General features: G+C 42.4%; 2 protein-coding genes across 3 annotated transcripts; one reads left to right on the top strand and one right to left on the bottom strand.

The window, feature by feature from the left end:
* Positions 1–225: 225 nt before the first annotated feature.
* lcat (lecithin-cholesterol acyltransferase) lies at positions 226–6,186 on the bottom strand. Its single transcript, XM_069715141.1, has 7 exons — positions 5,745–6,186; positions 3,837–3,993; positions 3,502–3,617; positions 3,268–3,363; positions 2,347–2,571; positions 2,043–2,238; positions 226–1,162 (listed from the first exon to the last, which is right to left on the bottom strand). The coding sequence occupies exons 1-7, from the start codon at positions 5,893–5,895 to the stop codon at positions 808–810; spliced, it is 1,296 nt and encodes a 431-aa protein (XP_069571242.1). The 5' UTR covers positions 5,896–6,186; the 3' UTR covers positions 226–807.
* A 3,199-nt stretch (positions 6,187–9,385) lies between these two features.
* Positions 9,386–17,864, top strand: uba2 (ubiquitin-like modifier activating enzyme 2). Of its 2 annotated transcripts, XM_069715159.1 has the most exons (17): positions 9,386–9,608; positions 11,064–11,147; positions 11,621–11,691; positions 11,780–11,844; positions 11,933–12,033; positions 12,170–12,291; positions 12,916–12,983; positions 13,060–13,181; positions 13,266–13,365; positions 13,462–13,613; positions 14,710–14,803; positions 14,953–15,065; positions 15,538–15,693; positions 16,019–16,115; positions 16,607–16,712; positions 16,809–16,954; positions 17,129–17,864. In XM_069715159.1, exons 1-17 carry the CDS (start codon positions 9,468–9,470, stop codon positions 17,371–17,373), a joined length of 1,983 nt encoding a protein of 660 aa, XP_069571260.1. In that variant the 5' UTR covers positions 9,386–9,467; the 3' UTR covers positions 17,374–17,864. The 2 variants fall into 2 exon arrangements, with proteins under 2 accessions (XP_069571260.1, XP_069571259.1); XM_069715158.1 differs by having other exon boundaries at positions 13,060–13,365.
* Positions 17,865–18,277: the final 413 nt, after the last annotated feature.

Genomic DNA, 18,277 nt, shown 5'->3' with positions numbered 1-18,277 from the left:
CGCTTCCAGCCAACCCTGCTGCGGTGATCGGCGAACCTAGAAACGATCACGAGGTCCTGATTGCAGAGCAATACACCCCGGCAGCGAAGATATAAAACACCTCCCAGCCAATCAAGGCTCACGTCGTAGAGCGCAGATGACGTCGAACGGAAGCAGAGAAAACAAGAAAAGAGAGATAAACTTTGACTTTTGTACCGAAGTTAAACTAATCAAACAACACTCATGTGGCCATTGAGGCATCATGTGCTTTATTTCAAGTGGAAACATTAAAAAAAAAAAAAAAAACACACAACATATATATATATATAATTTTGCATCATTGGTTTCACGCTGTCACTATAATTGTTCCAAAAAAATACATAAATCCTAAAGGAAATATTACAGTGACATCATACACTTTCAAATTAATGTGATAAGTTATTAATCAAAGATAAACAAACCAAAAAGATAATTTAACACAGACTACAACATAAATGAAGCATCATAAAAATAAAAACATAACGTTTTTTTTATGTGTTTAATTATTGCGATTAGTATGTTTGCCGTGATTTAAAACCGAGTCTCATTTCTAATTATTGTCGAAGGTGATGTGGAAATAGAAATAAACAGAACCCACTGTGAAGTCATCAGGCGTTAAGTTTGAGATAAGAGGGTTAGGTTCTCCCAAAGTCCAGATTGGTGCTGAGTCTACAAAACGCAAAGAGGAGGAGCTAATGTGCAGTTTTCAGAGAAAAAAAAAAGAATTCAAATATAAACCGTGTAAATAAAGAAAAATAAACAAATCCAGCACTCTTATTTGTTTTTGCTTTAAAATCGTACGTCGACCTCTTTGGGCGTGTCTGATTGGCCTTCCAGGACGCGCTGGATTTGGCTGAGCACCTTTTCGTGGAAGACGATGTCGAGGTGGGCCAGGCCTCGGTACTCCGTCACGTGGACGGGCTGCTCCTGCTGCTCCGCCCACCGCTTGCACAGACCCATGCTGAAGCTGTCCACCGTGTCGTCGCCGTCGGCGTAAACGAAGTCCACCGGGTCTCCGTTGGGGAAGTCCTCGTCGTAAACGTACGTGACGGGTGTCGGTAGCCCCACGCCGTACATGCACCACACCTCCACGCCGGGCGGGTGGAGGTCGCTGGTGAGGTTCTTGGTGTCCTCCCACATGTACCTTAAAACCAACGAGAGGACGAGGAGTTTAAAATGAGAACAAAAAAATCTTACTGCTCTGTCTTTTTTTTTTTTTTTTTAACCAGAAGTGACCATATTTGGACGAGCTGGGGGAGGAGCGAGCAGTGGATTTGACTTAATCTGATTTGGAAGGCGAGGACACTAAGCCCCGCCCACCTGTAGCCGAAACCGCCACTTGGCCTGTCAATCAAACAGACAAGCCCCCAAACGTACTGCTTTTTGAGGCCTAATATCTAATTAATGACGGGATTGTTTCCAAATTGACCACCAGAAAACTAATAACAAGGAGCAACTTTAGTAAATGACACCATAATGACGTGTAAAAAAAATGTATTGTCTTTGTATTTCATGAGAAAAGTTGAATGGGAGTCTATGGAGCCAGAGGCTTTTTGGAGCTGACCTCTAGTGGCCCTCGGTGGTATTGCAGCTTATGGTCACTTCCGCATTGGCCTAGTTTTTCGGACCTCAAAGCTACGTCCACTTTTACATACAGACTATGGTCTATCCTCTGGTGGGCAAAAAAACCGAATATTTGTACATGGAAATGTCTGATTTTGGCAACTTCCAGAAGCAAAATTGTCGTATTTCTCTACAAACAAATTTGTTTCCATTAAAAGCCCCCAAAAAAATATTTTAAAGATGCTTTTAAAAATTCTCCACATAGGGGCGTTAAAGCTTTCTATCATTAACTGATATTCCTCACAATAAACTACAGAAATACAACTTTACATGTAGATCCCGTCCGTCAAATTGCAAACTCAATCGGCTCAAAAGTCCATCTAAAAATGCTGTGTAGCTTTTTGTTATTCGAGAGCCCCAATAAATTTTAAAAAAAAAAACATTTCAAGCCGTTCGGTTACCAGCCGTCCTCGAAACTGATGTCGCTGAAGAAGCGCTGGTAGTCCCGGCTGGTGTAGTTGAAGGTCGGCGTGGAGATGAACACGTGGTCCTTCGGCCAGGCGCCCTCGAACGGCACCATCCAGGGGTTGGTGGTCACCATCCGCTGCTCCTCGCGGATCTTGATGTTAGAAATCATTGTGATGCCGTCGTTTTCGCCTGCGAAGAGTTTCAAAAAACAGTAAAAGCGTGAGTAATGTGTCCCTTTAGCCCCCTCTATCTGTTTTTTATTTGAAGGACCATTGGGGGGGGGGGGGGGGCATTTACCTGTAGCCAGGACTCTCAGTGCTTTTACGGCGCCGCCCCATGGAGCTCCTAAGGAGATGAAGCCTTTGATGTACTTGTCCTTCCAGGCCTGGGGCTGGTGGTTGAGGAAGTAGAGGACGTAGTGGCAGCCCATGCTGTGTCCCAGCAGGTGGACCGGTTTCTGGTGCTGGTCGTACATCTCCTCGACCAGGCCCCGGAGCTTTGCGAGGTACTCTGTGTTCTCGTCTGCGGGACGAAGGTCGATTTAAGTCGGTGTGAATTATGTTTTTGGTTTGGGTTAGTTGTGTAGTGTCTTTCAAGACCTGGAGAATATTCAAATTATTGACAGGCTGAGCGATAAAAATGGGTTTTAAAGAAGAGACTGAGGTTGTTCCAGGGTTTCAGACCAAACGATACAGCGCCCTCTAGTCTTGAATCTAAACCCTGCAAGTGCCAGCAGGTTTTTTTATTTGAGGACCTCAGGCGGAGTAACAGTGCAATATAATGAAAATGAAAATAGACCGGAATGCCTTAAAGTGTAAATACCACTGAGGGCCACTAGGGGCTGGCTCCAAATAAAACAATGGCTCCAATTGACACCCATTAAAAAAAAGTATCACACTGGATTACCACCAAGCTGAAAACAACAGTGACGTCACCCTGTGGTGGAGCCTTGAGTTTGGCGTTTTGAACGCCGCCATTTGGTTTTTCTGGAATGACCAGGGAGTGACCATATTTGGACAAGTTGGGGAGGAGCAAACATTCCCCTTTTTTAAGGCCTATTATCTATTTAATGAAGGAATTATTTCCAGAAGGACCACCAGAAAACTGGTCCGAAGGAGGGAAATTAACTAATGGCACCAGAACGACTCGTGGAAAACATTTATTGACTTTATATTTAATGAAAGAATGGAGTTGTTTTTGGGTTTTTTTGCTACTTACTTGGAGCTAATCTCCAATCGTACGGCGCTCCGCGGACCGTCTCATTTTGGATGTAGCCCACGTTGGTCAAGTGTTGCACCATGGTGTGAAAATAACCTGCAAAGAAATCAAAAGAGTATAAATCAATTTTCACTCGTACATCGAAACGTTGGGACAAAATTTCCTACGAATGATCGGATCTCGTGAAACATTTGAGACATTTCGTTTAAAGAAACGCGCGGTGGTTTTTCTCACCGGCCAGTTTGTTATAGTCGAGAAACTCGATGGGATAGGTCTGCCCAAATCCTGGCACCCGCACCTGCACCCCCGGTGAGTTGGACGACCGCCGAGTCGTCCTGTTGTAAACAAGTCTAAGAGGGGGAGGGGGAGGGAACACATGAACACGGACATTCGGTTCTGGCAAAAACATCCTCTAATAAGTGGAAAAAGAACAAAAATATTTTGGTCTCCTCAGATTAAATTTTCCCGTCTGGTGGTGACAGTTTGGACCCAAAAGTCCCGGACGGGTTAGTGAAACATCGGGAGGTGTTTTCGTCTGCTGGCACCTCCGGTTCAGGCCCTGTTGTTACCTTATGTTATCGATCCAGCAGTCGACGCCTATCGGCATGAACATGTTGAGGTCGAGCCACAGCGTGAACCAGCGTTCGGTCTTCTTGTAGCACATCCAGTGGACCAGCCTCGGCTTGTCTAGCTTTGCCTCTAGCCGGTTTCCCAGGTTCCCCGGCACTGAGCGCACACAAAAATCACAATTGGTAAATCAAACAGCGGAAGCTGTGCTTCCAAATATGGTAATTCTAACGTTGGTCAGTAGGGGGAGCCGCGAGACGAATCTAGAGGGATCGTTAAATGGACCGGAAGGAAGTAAAGGACGTCGTTAATTTTTAGATAGTGGTTGAAAAAAATATGCAATCTGAGGCATGAGAATCCTGAATGGGCCCACTACGGGGCGCAAAACAAGTAAATCTGTCCATTTTTAAAGCTGCAGTAGCAGATTTGTGCCACTTGGCGGAAGCAGAAAAAGCTATACAAATTATCATAAAAATTAACAAATATCATCTCAGAGAATATTTAAGATAGAAATTTGTGTGTTTTCTGTCATAAATTTAACCACTAATCTCAAAGAATATTTTACACTTTTTTTTTCTCAAAAATGTACAGCTTTAATCTCGGGAAATTCTGATATTTTATACATTTACAGGTTTGTACAGTTTTATGTGCAGCCTTATCCTGGAAATAACTGTCAAAACATCTTGGAGAATTCGTGGTTCACCAGTGGATCTAATAATCCATAAAATGTGCAGTAAAACCTCGACTTGTCGCTGTGTTTTATCGGCTACATTTCTGAGTGTCTTCTCCACTTTTTGCACCTTTTACACTTCCACGTCATATTGGGCAACTAACTTTATCTCACTCTGGTCAAAATGTCAATTTGTTTGAGTGTCCTTCGCTTGGAGTTTGTGTTACTGTTTGTATTTGGACGATGACCCTCCGGGGGTGGGAAGAGGAAAAACGTCCCACAGTGTTCCCAACAACACAAAAAAATGTGACCGAGGCTGATTAGTTCAATGTGAGTTTGTGGTCAATCTTACTATTCCCACAATTCATAGCGAAATGGTGCGACATTAAGACAGCTCCGTGCAAAACCCATATATTTAGATTTGTTTGCCAAAATGTTCCACGACCACACGAGGAACTTTTCTCTTTATCCGATCACTTTCCTTCGCAGAAACGTGTCTCACATCAGGCTTTGTTTCCGTTTTATTTACACTGTAATAACCACGTAACACGGTTGCTATATTCTTTACTAACACCAAAAATAACAGCAATAAAAAGGTAAAAATGTGCAAACAAGCACAAAGAACTACCTCGTTAAAATATCAATGGCAAAACAAAAAAAGAAGTGTACAACTAAGTGCAGTACGTATGTCCACCGGCTAACAGGCATGGAGGTAAATATAGCAGTGTAGGGGGCGCTAGCGAGCCATTTGGCCATGCCCAGCTGCGAAACCACTAAAATATTTAATTTTTCACCAGGACAGGCGCATTTACCAAGTTTCATGAGTTTTTGAGTATGTTAATAAATGTTACATACATGGGTGCTGCATATATATATTAGTGTAGATAGCTTGTGTGTGTGTATTTATATTATATTTGACTTTTTTATGGAAATATAATTATTCTCTTTTTATTGTATTTATTCATACTCATATTTTTCCACCTGACTTTTAATAAAGTAAGTCTTTTCTCAAAATAGATAAGTAAGGTTGCACTTAATAATATTGGCAGTCATATTTAAAAAAATATTTTTTACTTATTTAAGTAATAAGTCAATTGTTTCAGATAAAGAGGTTGATGAGACCTCACTGAGTGTTCACAGTTTTTTTTTTTTTAATTCAAATAACAACGACTAAACTTCCTGGTGCGTTCAGGGACCCCCTTTTTTTTCCCCCTGCGCCTCAGGCCGACCCGTAACTTACCGATAACGAGCGGTGGAGTGCTGTTGCTCAGGACTCTGTTCTTGGCGTTGGGAGGGAAGACGACGTTGACGATCCAGAACCCGGATGAGTGATGAAGCCCGAGCAGAAACACAACCAGCAGCAGCGAGCACAAGTGTACCGCCGAGCCCATCTTTTTTTACTTTTTCTCCCTGTGTTTTTTTTCCCCCCGTGCAGCTGTGGAGGGTCCGCGGCGGAGCTTTGGTGTGTTGTCCCTCGGCTTGGTGTTTTGCAGCTGGGGGCGGAGGTGGAGGCGGAGGCGGGCCGGGCCGGGTCGGGCCAGGCCGGTCCGGACCAAAAAAACAAAAAAAAACAAAACAAGAGGTCACACCTGTGTAAATGGGTTATTTACCATATCTAATGCAAAATCCATCCACTCCTGGACTACGGAGTGACGAGAATAAACCCCCCACTCAAGCATGTGTAGGCAGTTTTTAATTAGGGTGATTAATCAAACTGTCAGTAGCAAATAAAACGTGCACTGATTACCCGTTGCCCTATTGACCCCCCCACCCCTCCTCTAATTACACAACAATGTAAATGATTGACGCAGAAGACGAGTTTTTCTTCAAAAACTCACATTTTTACGGAACACTTTCTGCCACCAAAAAGCAAAAGTTTTTAGCTTTTGAATTCGACATTCGTTAAAAAAAAAACAACCAAAGATGTTAAACTCGCATATTTGTGCAGTGAAAAATATTTTGCATGAGATAACTTACTTCTCTCCAGCTGTGTGCGTCTCTCCCGGAACAGCGAGAACTCTCCGGCCAGCTGCTGCTAGAAAAAAAAAAAAAAAGATTTTTATTTTTTATTTTTTTTATGAAAGCATAGAAAAAGCTCTAAAAGGACTAAATATCATAAATAAAATGAATATATATGCGTATGAATATATCAAAACTATTAACATTTACAGGTTAACAGCTGTTTTTCTGTCATCCAATCAAATCCAGTCTTTCTTTTTTTATGAAGAAAGGATAGATTTTTATTGATGAAACATGTCAGTTCTTAAAATATGCATGGCTAGATATTGAGTGAACCATATATAAATGTGATTACTGAAACCCTTATGTTATGATACATCAGTGATAAAGTAACAATAATAGACCATTTTGGGGCCAATTTTGAGGCCTATAATCAACCTGTTATCGCTGCTAATACATAATTCCCAGTATGTTAGCAGTGGAGTGAATACTGATTGTACGCTGCTTTGGGAATTTTAGGTCTAAACACTGCTGAGACGGAAGTGTAGCGACTGACTGAAGTTTCTGGTCTTACAAATATGGTTTTAAATAGATATAAATATCCAAAATGTACTTGACAGTGAAATTTCAAGACTGTTATCAGCTGTTGGAGAGATTTATACAAGTAGCTCCGACCCAGCGATCTCATTGGTCAACTGAACATTTGGAAACGTGCTCGAATCACCATGACAACACACCCTGCTCATCACTAGAAATATCACTACGACTTCTCCATGAGAATATAAAATTGAAATTGGATTTCATATGATATGGAATAAAATGTTGTTTTTACTTGTTATATTAAATGTGACCCTTTTGATCCATTTTTGGTCGCCCCGAGCAACCGTACTGTAACACTACAGATAGTCACGCAATTTAGAATCCCAGTGGCGGCTAGCTTGTTTTAACACATGACACGGTGCTAAAATCACATAAAATACAAGACTCAATTCACATCTTTTTTTCATCAGATATCTTACTTACAACGAGACTAAGCTAGCTGAGCAGTTTAGTGTTTCTACGTGCTGCATTTATTCAGTTTGAGAAACGATCTCTAGAAAGCAATAAAAACGGGACCAGATCTCGTCTCTGTTGCTAGGGTCGTTGCTAAGGGTCGGACTACTTCCTGGGGTGGTAAACATTTCATACGTTACATTCGCTTCTACTGACGCGACTTGATAAAAAGATTGTTGCCAAAAAGATTGCGCCAACAAAAAGTTTTATATTTAGAGAGCGAATTGCCCCCACAATGTGAAAACATTTTCTTGACATTTTATTTAGATGGTAGCTTGTATAATCGCAATATTACACTCTCGGGTGATGCTTTAACGTTATTATTGGCACTACAGTGATGCGTTCAGGACCCAAGGGCACATGCGCATTATTTAATCTCAGTGAGACTTTTAAGTATTGAAATTTAAATGTATTTTTTCTTATATTGGGAGTATTGCTCCTTTTACATTAAAGATCAGGGGTTTAAAAAGGGTACTATTGATTTTTTTTTTATGTACTTACTACAACAATACATGCTTGTCGAGCCTTTCTTGTACCTTATAGACACAGAATACCACTTTGTTGGGTTAATGTTATTTTTGAACCGTCGTCATAATCTTGCTGTTGCCACGGTAACGACGCGACAGGCTGTCACGAGAGCAGCGGGTGAGCTGACGGTCCAATCGTAATCCGTTAATTAGAGCGTTTAAAGAACTCGGCTCGTGTCTTGTTTCATGTTCCAGGAGGCTGATGGCTTTTAAATTCATTTCCAAAAAGATATTTATGAGTGAAATAGAAAACTTTTTGCCAAAATGTGACAGTAAATCAAACATCCTAAAGACACAAATAGGCGAAATAGTGCTTCAGTCAGATTGCGCAATCCTCCCGAGAGCAAACCCGGTTCCACGTGAGGTCTTAACTTATTGTACATGTTTGGCTTTTTTAAGTAGGGCACAAGGTCATTGCCTCCTATGTCTCCCCCCGCCCCCCCCCCCCACACACACACACACACACACACACACACACACACACACACACACACACACACACACACACACACAGCACAATAAACATGAGAGTGTGAGAAAAACACTGTCCAAAGTGTAGAAGCTAGATTTCCCCGTGAATGATGTTACTCTTCTTTTTTTTTTAGAGGAAGTCATTTATATGATGCCATCGGAAAAGGTCAGAGTCGTAAATGTGACGCTTCCCTGCACAAACACTTAGATTTATTTGGCTCCGCCGGAGCGGACAACATGCAGAGCGTTGTAATCTGGTTTTATTCCATTAAAAAAAAAAAAAAAAAGTCCAAATTCACATGCAAGTACACAACGTGCAGTGGAATACCGATCATCAGCTACGTAAAAGTAAATAAAAGCAACAGGTGAATACAAAAATAAAATAAAAAAATAGGACAAAAAGATCAAACATGAATGTACAAAATATTAGAATATAAACGTAGAAATGTGTATAAGATGTGCGGTTAAAGAAAGGTAATGACAACTGTACTGTTTAATTGTGTATTTATACATTTGAGCTGTTTTTACCTCTTTGTGTATCTGTTTTAGTCTTTTATCTAACTTTGAATGAAATTGAATTGAATTTCTTTTAAATTGTTTTAATTGTCATAGATTTGTTTTTATTTTGGCTCATCTACTGTTTTTATTTCTGTTACAGTCAAGTAATTTAGTCCACTAAGAAATAAACGAACATTTTCTCTTCTGTGATAAAGTGAAAGCTCATAGAAATGCAAAGGAAAAGTTTTTTTTAAGTGCAAAAAGAATTGAAGAATTTCAAAAGAGGGCGCTAAGACAACAAGAGCCGAACAATTCCACAGGAGAAGAAGAAAGTAAGCTGACCCCGGAAGTGGGCGGGATTTGTGTGTTCGGAGCAGAAGAAGAAGAAGAAGAAGCTAGCCGTTAGCCTCCCGGTGCTACAGGCTCCTTTGAATCTGCTCTCTTAGCCGATCGTCATGGTCCAACTAGTGGGTTCCCTCCGCAAGGAGCTGGCCGACTCCCTTTCCGCCTGCAAGGTGCTGGTGGTGGGAGCCGGAGGGATCGGCTGCGAGCTGCTGAAGAACCTCGTCCTCACCGGCTTCAAGAACATCGAAGTGGTCCGTCCCGCTTTCTGTTTGTTTGTGTGTAGCTCGTTAGCATGCTAGCCGGGGTCTTTGTGCTGCGGGCTCGGTCTAATTCCTGAGACGTGGCGGGTCGAAGATGGAAAACGCCGGTGGGGGGGGGGGGGGGTGTTTGTTTGTTTGTTGATACCCCTCCTCCACCCCTCCTCCCTCTCTCTGAGTTCATTAAGAAGTTGTGGGAATACGAGCGGCGCCGCGGCGACGTTAGCCGGAGCGTTTGGCGCCATTAAAGCGGCTTTAAGTTCGCGTAGTAATGTGACGTCGAGCTGAAACGTGACACAGACACGCTTTGACATCTCGGTATTTATATATGAGGTGTGTGTGTGTGTGTGTTGTTTTCTGTTGTGAACTTCTGAGATTTTTTTTTTTTAGGTTCTTTGTTTATTATCAGCTCCAAATTTTGGGGGGAACATTTTCATACAAATATAGTTATGATAATAGTTTAAAAAAAAAGAAAAAAGGATATTTAATTGTAAAGCAAAACATTTCCCACCAAATATATCCACCTCAGTTATACTACATAAGGAAATAACAATGCAAACATTTTGAGCATTTTCTTGGTGTTTTTAAAAAAAAAAATTTTTTTTTATTTATTTTTTTACCAGATTTAGATCAGTGCATATTTGAACTATCAAAGAAGAAGCAGGTACCTGTTTTGACATTATGGGCTGTGAGGTAGAGTAAAACACTCCTACAGATGAAAACCATCTTCTGTTTCGACTCCTGCAGGCGTTCACACCTGCGACCTTCAGTGTGAAGAGAGAAGTGTGTGTTTTAGTGTTTTTCAGTCCTTAAAGCTACAATTAAATTAACAAGGCTGCCCGAGTGCAGAATTTGGGATCGCGGGATCGGGAGCTACATAATTAAAGTCTTAAGGGTTTTCTGGGATGATAAAATACTAATTATGATGGAAGTCGTGGCGTCGGGAGTGAGGAAATGAAGGGAGACCTTCCTGGAGGTGTTTCTCTCACACACACTCTCATATTTCTATTTTTAAAAGTCTTGTGAGTGTTTTTCTTTTTTTTTTCTTCTTCCTAACTGGGAATCAACCAGACTCTGCAATCTAAATGTAAATAATGGCAATCTTGGACAGGAGGTCCAGGAGGTCGGCGGGGTGTGGGGGGAACATTTGACCTAATCAGGGAAGCAGAACACTGCAAAAAGAAAGAACAGAAAACTGTAATAATAATAACAAAAGAATAAAAACAATCGAAAAATGGTTGAAAAACAACCGTGACGTCATTCTGAAGGTTTTTTTTGTCCTGACTATCGCAGAAAAAAAATCGTCTCTTGTCTGCCATGAAAACAGTAAATCTATAGATTCTTTGGTTATTTCTTTTCCAAACAGTTTCTATTACTAAACTGTGTTCGACAGGTTGATTTCAAACCGCCATAAATATCACCTTTTTGTTTTTGATTGTTTTCGGGCAGATTGACTTGGACACAATCGACGTCAGCAACCTGAACCGTCAGTTCCTTTTTCAGAAGAAGCATGTTGGCAAGTCTAAAGCACAGGTATGTATGTATGTATGTATGTATGTATATATATGTATGTATGTATTTTGACAGAGTAGCGTTGTTTCAAACCTGCAGACTGACCTGAAATAACCTCCAGCGTGTGAACACACAAAAAAACAAAAAAAATATCTGCAGCTTTAAATTATTTTACCCAGAAATCAGCGTGTTTTCTGTTTTAACACACTCAATAAACATATTGATAAATTTTTCCAGCAACAGTTAGCGAGAAAAAAAGCGAAACTTTTTTTTTGGGTGCGTGGTTGTTCAGGAACATCTGCAGCTTCCCTCAGATGCTTTTAATTTGGAAATTCTTCACGCCAGTAGGCCCCGCCCCCCTTTTCCTCTACGGAGCCAAGATGGCAACCTTTTAGGGCATTTGCAATGTTTCCGTACTCGACAGTTGGAAGTACAACATCTGGAACCCAGCACATGTGGCTGACCTCCGTCGTCCTTCCCGTTTGTTTTCTCAGGTTGCCAAGGAGAGCGCCCTGCAGTTCTGTCCCAGCGCCAACATCACCGCCTACCACGACAGCATCATGAAGTGAGCTCCGGTCGGGCCGAGACTTTTTTGTTTTCATCAGCCGATCCCGTGACGTGATTACAAATCATGTCTTCTTTCTTTCCGACAGCCCTGATTACAACACGGAGTTCTTTAGAAAGTTCATGCTGGTGATGAACGCTCTGGACAACAGAGGTGTGAGATGTTATCCGTTTCTGCCAAATGCAATTCAAATGACCTGAATATCAAAAATAATAATAATAATAATTCTCGTCTCCCCCAGCTGCCCGTAACCACGTGAACCGGATGTGTCTGGCAGCTGATATCCCGCTGATCGAGAGCGGCACCGCTGGATACCTCGGACAGGTCTCGGTCATCAAGAAGGTAGAAACGACTATTTTTACCGCTTAAAAATCTTATAGCATTAATATTCTCTCCACTAAAAACCTGCAAAGGAGGAGGAGCCACTGTGAACGTCTCACCTTCTCACCCCCCCCCCCACCACCATCCTCCCCCAAAGGGACTGACAGAGTGCTACGAGTGCCAGCCGAAGCCCACCCAGAAGACCTTCCCGGGATGCACCATCAGAAACACGCCGTCCGAGCCCATCCACTGCATCGTCTGGGCCAAGTATCTCTTCAAGTGAGGCTCCGCTCTCAAATCGTAACTGGACAGTAATAATGAGAAATGGATCTGCGCATTTACACCCAAACTTGAAGAAATCTGAGGCACTGAAGAGGGTGATTTTAATTCAAAAGCCCTTAATCAGTCACGGCTAATTCAATCATAGTACAAACGCGTTTCAGCCTCTGAGGCCTTCGTTCGGGTTTTGTTCCTTATATGTGTTTGGTCAGTGGTCACATGACCCGTATGGACCAATGAACTGTCACCACACTCCATGGAGGAGCAGGTAAAAGACACATGATAGGAAAACATAATGTCACGGGCTAGAAATCAAATGTCAAGATATTAATAAAAAAAAAAATCTTAAAATCTCCTAATAGTTTAAACACACATTTGAACATTAAGTAACATTTGACCCAGTTTCCTAAAGAGAGAAAAAAAAATACATGAAAGTACAGTTACAAAAGACATTCAAACCGGAGTATTGTTTGGCTTTTAATGTGCAGATCCAAAACTTTTAAACCAGGTCGCTGCCCCTCACTGGCTTTACCAGATATCCTCAATCAATTACACTTTGAGTCCACTGTTTTTTGTTTTGTTTGTTTGTTTGTTTGTTTTGTTTTGTTTTGGTCGCTTTTCTAGTCAGCTGTTTGGAGAAGAGGACGCAGATCAAGAGGTGTCTCCCGACACGGCGGACCCAGAGGCTGCATGTGAGTTGACTGCGCTGCAGTTCTTTTTTTTTTTCCATTTATTTATTTTTAAACTCGTTAATTCTCTGTAAAACAGGGAAACCCGAGGAGACGGAAGCTCGCGCCACGGCCTCCGAGAAGGACGGGGACATCAAGCGCGTCTCCACCAAGAACTGGGCTCGCTCCACCGGATACGACCCCGTCAAACTCTTCAACAAGGTCAGACCCCCAAAAAATAAAATAACGTGCTGCGCGAGGCGAGCGGAGCGATACTTTCTGTTAACATCAACTCTCCTCCCGCAGCTCTTCAAAGATGACATCATGTACCTGCTGACCATGGACAAGCTGTGGAAGAAGAGGAAAGCTCCGACACCTCTGGACTGGCAGCAGCTGGAGAACAGCAGTATGTCTTTAAATTTTAATTTGATTTCAATTATTCCGACTACGTCTGTGCTGCAGTTTAGTTTTCATCCGTGCGTCGTCCCGCGTTTGTCCGCAGTGCGTCCTCAGGAGGAGACGCCGTCCTCGGGTCTGAAGGACCAGCAGGTTCTGGGCGTTTGGGGCTGCTGCCAGCTGTTCCGGCACAGCGTGGAGACTCTGTCCTCGCAGCTGCAGGAGAAGGGCGAGGGAGCCGAGCTGGTCTGGGACAAGGTGAACACGGCAAACACACGACGTACAAGTGTGTGTGTGTGTGTGTGTGTGTGTGTGTGTGTGTGTGTGTGTGTGTGTGTGTGTGTGTGTGTGTGTGTGTGTGTGTGTGTTCCATCATCTCGGGGTTTTTGTTTTGCTTTTCTTTTTTTTATTATTATTATTATTATTATTATTATTATCTCTGCACGCGTGTCTTTATGAATCAGTGGTTCTGTAGAGATGATAAAAATGTAAATATCTCCAGAAACATGTCGTAAATATACGATGCAGATTTGAAAAGAAAACACTGAAATATAAACTTCCTCTGCTCCCCGTGATGTGCTGCAAAACTTAAAAGAAGAAGACAAAAACGTGGCAGTGAATTAGCAGGTTTATCAGGAGTAAAAACAGCCTTTTATTATTATTTGTTTTGCTCCTTTTAGAAATGCAGCTCTGCCCTCTAGTGGCCGTCAGATTTACGTGCAAGATATTATTAGTTGGTGATTTAATTACTGAAAGCTGAATGACGTTTTACGGACTGGAAAAAGTTAACAAGGACATGAGTCCCGTTGGATTGAGTACAATTAGAAAAACAAAATATTGGTTACAAGAATAAAAAGAAAAACACAAAATACATGTCAACCAGATGACAAAGAGTGTACAGGTGGTGGAGAACATGTTAAAACTCGTTCTTTTTAAATCTTTAAAATTTTTCTACTTCTATAATGAAATGTTTGTGCTGCAGATAGATAGATAGATAGATAGATAGATAGATACTTTATTAATCCCTAGATACAAGATAGATAGATAGATAGATAGATACTTTATTAATCCCTCAAAGGGAAAAAATACATGGCAAAGCAATAAAAATGACAGTAAAAAATAAAGGTAGTAAAAAAATGAAATATAAAAAAAAAACAAAGGAAATAAATTTACATTATATACAAATTAAAAATATAATAATATTAAATAAAACTAAACTAAGCAACAGTGTTATTGTTGTGTGATGGATTTGGCCAGAGGTGAGTTATAGTATCGTCTGATTAATGTTATATTATATGTTGCTATTATTATTAATATTATAATAGTATAACGACATCCTTCCTCTTGACATCAGGACAACCCTCCTGCTATGGACTTTGTCACCGCGGCGTCCAACCTTCGCATGCACATCTTCAGTATGAACATGAAGAGTCGCTTCGACGTGAAGTGTAAGTTCATATACTCGTCGTGTCTCTCTTTTCGTTTTTCTTTTTTTTCCTCAACAGGAAGTGACTTTCTGTGGTTCAGACGTTAAAGACTGAGACTAGTAATCTCCAATCGGGACTATAAAGTGATGTGTTTGTTTTTGTTTTTTCAGCCATGGCGGGTAACATCATCCCGGCCATCGCGACGACCAACGCCGTCATCGCCGGACTCATCGTGCTGGAGGGGCTGAAGATCCTGTCCGGGGAGCTGGAATCCTGTCGCACGGTCAGCTCGGCGACACATCAATGAGTTTGATATTATAGGTCAAAGGTCAAAGTAACTGGGGGGGGACTGGCTCCAAAAAAGGCTCCGCCTCCACAGGCTCGCATTTAACTTATTGATATAGAAATCCGTCGAGTCATTAAATGTTTCCGTCGATTCTTTACGGTGTCATTTGTGAAAGTTGCTCCTTTTTATTAATCTGAAAATAATACCAACATTGATTACATATTAGTGCCAGGTTTGGGAGGGGGGGGGTGTTTGTTTGATTGACAGGCCTGTAGTGCAGAAGTCTGATTCGGTTTTTTTTTTTTTTTTTTGCTCCTATGTGTCTAAACTGAGAGATCTCTAAAACTTCTTTTGGTTCACGAACGGGTCTCTTTTTTTTTTTCAGCAGGTGCCTCACAAGCCAAGTCGAGTCCTCCGTTCACGTCCATCTCCTTTTTTTTTTTTTTTTTTTTTTCCCCCCCGCCTCCAGATCTTCCTGAACAAGTGTCCCAACCTGAGGAAGAAGCTGCTGGTCCCGTGCATCCTGGACCCGCCCAGCGCCAACTGCTACGTCTGTGCCAGCAAACCCGAAGTCACGGTCAAACTCGACGTCCACAAAACCACGGTGCTCTCTCTGCAGGACAGGGTAAAGTTACCGCACGCCCCCACCGAGTTTTACCGCCGGCCTTGTTGACATGATGCCGTGTAGGAGGAACAAAACATCCATGATAACTGTGATCAGCATATCCAAAAGAAAGAAAAAAAAAAGGTGTCAACCGGTTCACCACCATAGAAGCCGGTGTTTTAACACGTTTGCCACGTGTAACTTGTAGGTAGAGAAGAAAACAAACAAAAAAGCTGACTCGGCAGTTTTGAGCCAGGTGGCCCCAAGTGGGGAAAAAAAAAAGGTTGGACATTTCTTTTTTTATCCAACAGCTGACTTCATGTTTTTCTTTCATCTTTCTGTTCAGATCCTGAAGGAGAGGTTCGGCATGGTGGCGCCGGACGTTCAGATAGAAGACGGGAAAGGAACCATCCTCATCTCCTCGGAGGAAGGAGAGACGGAGGGTAAGGAAGAGTTCGTTAATTCTCGCACTTTCTTTTTTTTTTTTTAAAGACTTTGAAGCTTTGAAGCTTTGAACTTCAGGCTGTTTTGAAGACGGATGGTAGAAAGAGGCCGTAAGTCCCAGTTGTGATCAAACAGAATTATTAAAGAAAAAGTCTTATTTCAGATGCGGAAAGTCAACGTATTCGAGCATTTTTATTTGCGGCCATGTCATTGAATATCCTGGAGTTTTGTTTTCAATTTTAGTTGCCAGTTATTCAAATATTTTCCATGAAGTATTTTTTTCTACATCGTGTTATTGAAATTCGTGGTTTTATTTTTTTATCTCCTTCGCGCTCGTCAACAAATCATTCAAGATTTGCATTTTCCTGTTCAGACGGACGGCTGCCGGAAAACCGTTTTGACTTCTGTTAAATTGTCCTTTAAACATGCGAAGAGTCAACGAGCGGTTTCGTCCTCACGTGAATCGTCTGCCCGTCGTCTCTCTTCACAGCCAACAACGACAAATTCCTCTCCGACTTCGGGATCCGTAACTGCAGCCGCCTCCAAGCCGACGACTTCCTCCAAGACTACACGCTCCTCATCAACGTCCTGCACACGTATGTCCCTTCTGAACACGTGAATGAATGAAACGCACAGCAGGCACGTGATGTGACTTTCTTCATATTTTTTTTTTTTTTCTTGTTCGTCGGCAGCGAGGAGCTCGAGCGGGATGTGGAGTTCGAAGTCGTAGGAGAGGCCCCGGACAAAGCCCCGCCCCCTCCGAGCAAGCAGCAGGAGGAGGTCAACAGCATCACCAACGGCAACAAAGACTCCGCCCAGCCGTCGACGTCCTCTAAAGGTCGGCGTCGTCTCTAGGATAAATGAGAAAGAGCAGAAATGCTGAGTCACGTGACAAATTGTTAACTTTTAAACTTGGAAGAAGAAAAAAAAAAACTTTTTCTTGAACGAACTGTTTGTTTTGACAGTCGGAGCTGTCATGCAAGATGCATGACGGTCTTCTCTTTCATTTCAGCTCCGGCCGAGGACGACGACATCATGATCGTCGACTCTGAGGAGGAGGGGGAGGGGCCGGAGGAGAAGGAGAAGGAGGAGGAGGGGGGGCCGTCGTCCAGCTCGGCGGCGGCTGGCGAGAGGAAGAGGAAGCACCTGGACACAGAAAGCGGTGAGACTTCCAACAAGCGCCCACGGACTGACCAATCCAGTGCAGCCGCCGCTGCCGCTGCCACCGACGACGATGACATCATTGCTCTGGACTAACACACACCCCCCCCCCACACACACACACACACACATGCATAGTATCCTGAAGGACTGAGAACTCTTTAAACGCTTGTCCTTTTGACTCCAGACAGGCAGCAGGCTTAAATAAATAAAAAAAAACCACCACTTTTATGAAGAACAACCCCCCCCTTCCCTCCCCCCAACTGGTCCGTCACTTCCTGTCTGTGCTTTCATACTCCCTCCGCTCTCCGACACGATGCTGTAAATAGGTTCTATACGTGTTTAAATAGAAAACCGTTTTTGGAAAAAAAATCCACACACACCTTGTTTTGTTGTCGTTTTTTTTTCTGTTCATTTCTGGTCCCGATGATAAAATGTTTCTCAATGGTTAAAAAAAAAGAAGAAAAAAAAGTATTGTTTTTTTTGTATTTTTTTATAAACGTGCTGTATTTCTCATGCTACACAAGTCAGTGTTTTTGTGCTTTGTCGTCAAGTTTCAAAAATATTAAAACAAAACGTTTTCTGGCGTTGTGATGTCGAGCGGCGGTTTGGATGGCGGCGCTGGACGTAAAAAAAAAGCACAGCGGCACGAAGTGGAGTCCCGTGCCGGGGGGGGGGCTTTAGTTTGCTACCTCTTTTCTACAAACTAATGTGTGTTTTCGGCTGCAGGGAAAAAAAAAAAAAAAAAAGGGCAAACAGCCGCGAAGAGGAGCCGACCGCGGCTTTCCAAAGGCTCGGAGTCAGACCCAGGTTAGTAGTAGTAGTAGTTGTGTAACGTAAAGATGTTCCAGTTGCTTTCTATTTGTATGACTCGGTCGTGTCCGAGTAAAGAAGCGGTGACTTTAAAAAGACGAGAACCGCGGGGTTGGGAGCTCGGTTTCATTCTGCGGAGGTCGAACGGGTCATCTTTAATGGCAGCGAAGTCCGGAAGCACTTGAGC

The sequence above is a fragment of the Brachyistius frenatus genome, unplaced genomic scaffold, assembly GCF_029030835.1.
Source record: "Brachyistius frenatus isolate BFR_SWC_R1_liver_20210118 unplaced genomic scaffold, ASM2903083v1 Contig_139, whole genome shotgun sequence".
Taxonomy (NCBI): Eukaryota; Metazoa; Chordata; class Actinopteri; family Embiotocidae; genus Brachyistius; species Brachyistius frenatus.
Note: the sequence above shows the minus strand (reverse complement) of the source record. Positions and strands in the feature narration are given on the sequence as shown.

What these genes read in the sequence shown, in the direction of transcription:
- lcat (XM_069715141.1), bottom strand. Translation starts at nt 5,895, where the DNA reads ATGGGCTCGGCGGTACACTTGTGCTCGCTGCTGCTGGTTGTGTTTCTG. An exon ending in CACTCCACCGCTCGTTATCG is followed by an intron (nt 3,994 to 5,744) that starts GTAAGTTACGGG and finishes GTGTGCGCTCAG; the next exon opens with TGCCGGGGAACCTGGGAAAC. An exon ending in ATCAGTTTCGAGGACGGCTG is followed by an intron (nt 1,163 to 2,042) that starts GTAACCGAACGG and finishes GTTGGTTTTAAG; the next exon opens with GTACATGTGGGAGGACACCA.
- uba2 (XM_069715158.1), top strand. Translation starts at nt 9,468, where the DNA reads ATGGTCCAACTAGTGGGTTCCCTCCGCAAGGAGCTGGCCGACTCCCTT. An exon ending in GGCGGACCCAGAGGCTGCAT is followed by an intron (nt 12,984 to 13,059) that starts GTGAGTTGACTG and finishes TCTGTAAAACAG; the next exon opens with GGAAACCCGAGGAGACGGAA. An exon ending in CTCATCAACGTCCTGCACAC is followed by an intron (nt 16,713 to 16,808) that starts GTATGTCCCTTC and finishes GTTCGTCGGCAG; the next exon opens with CGAGGAGCTCGAGCGGGATG.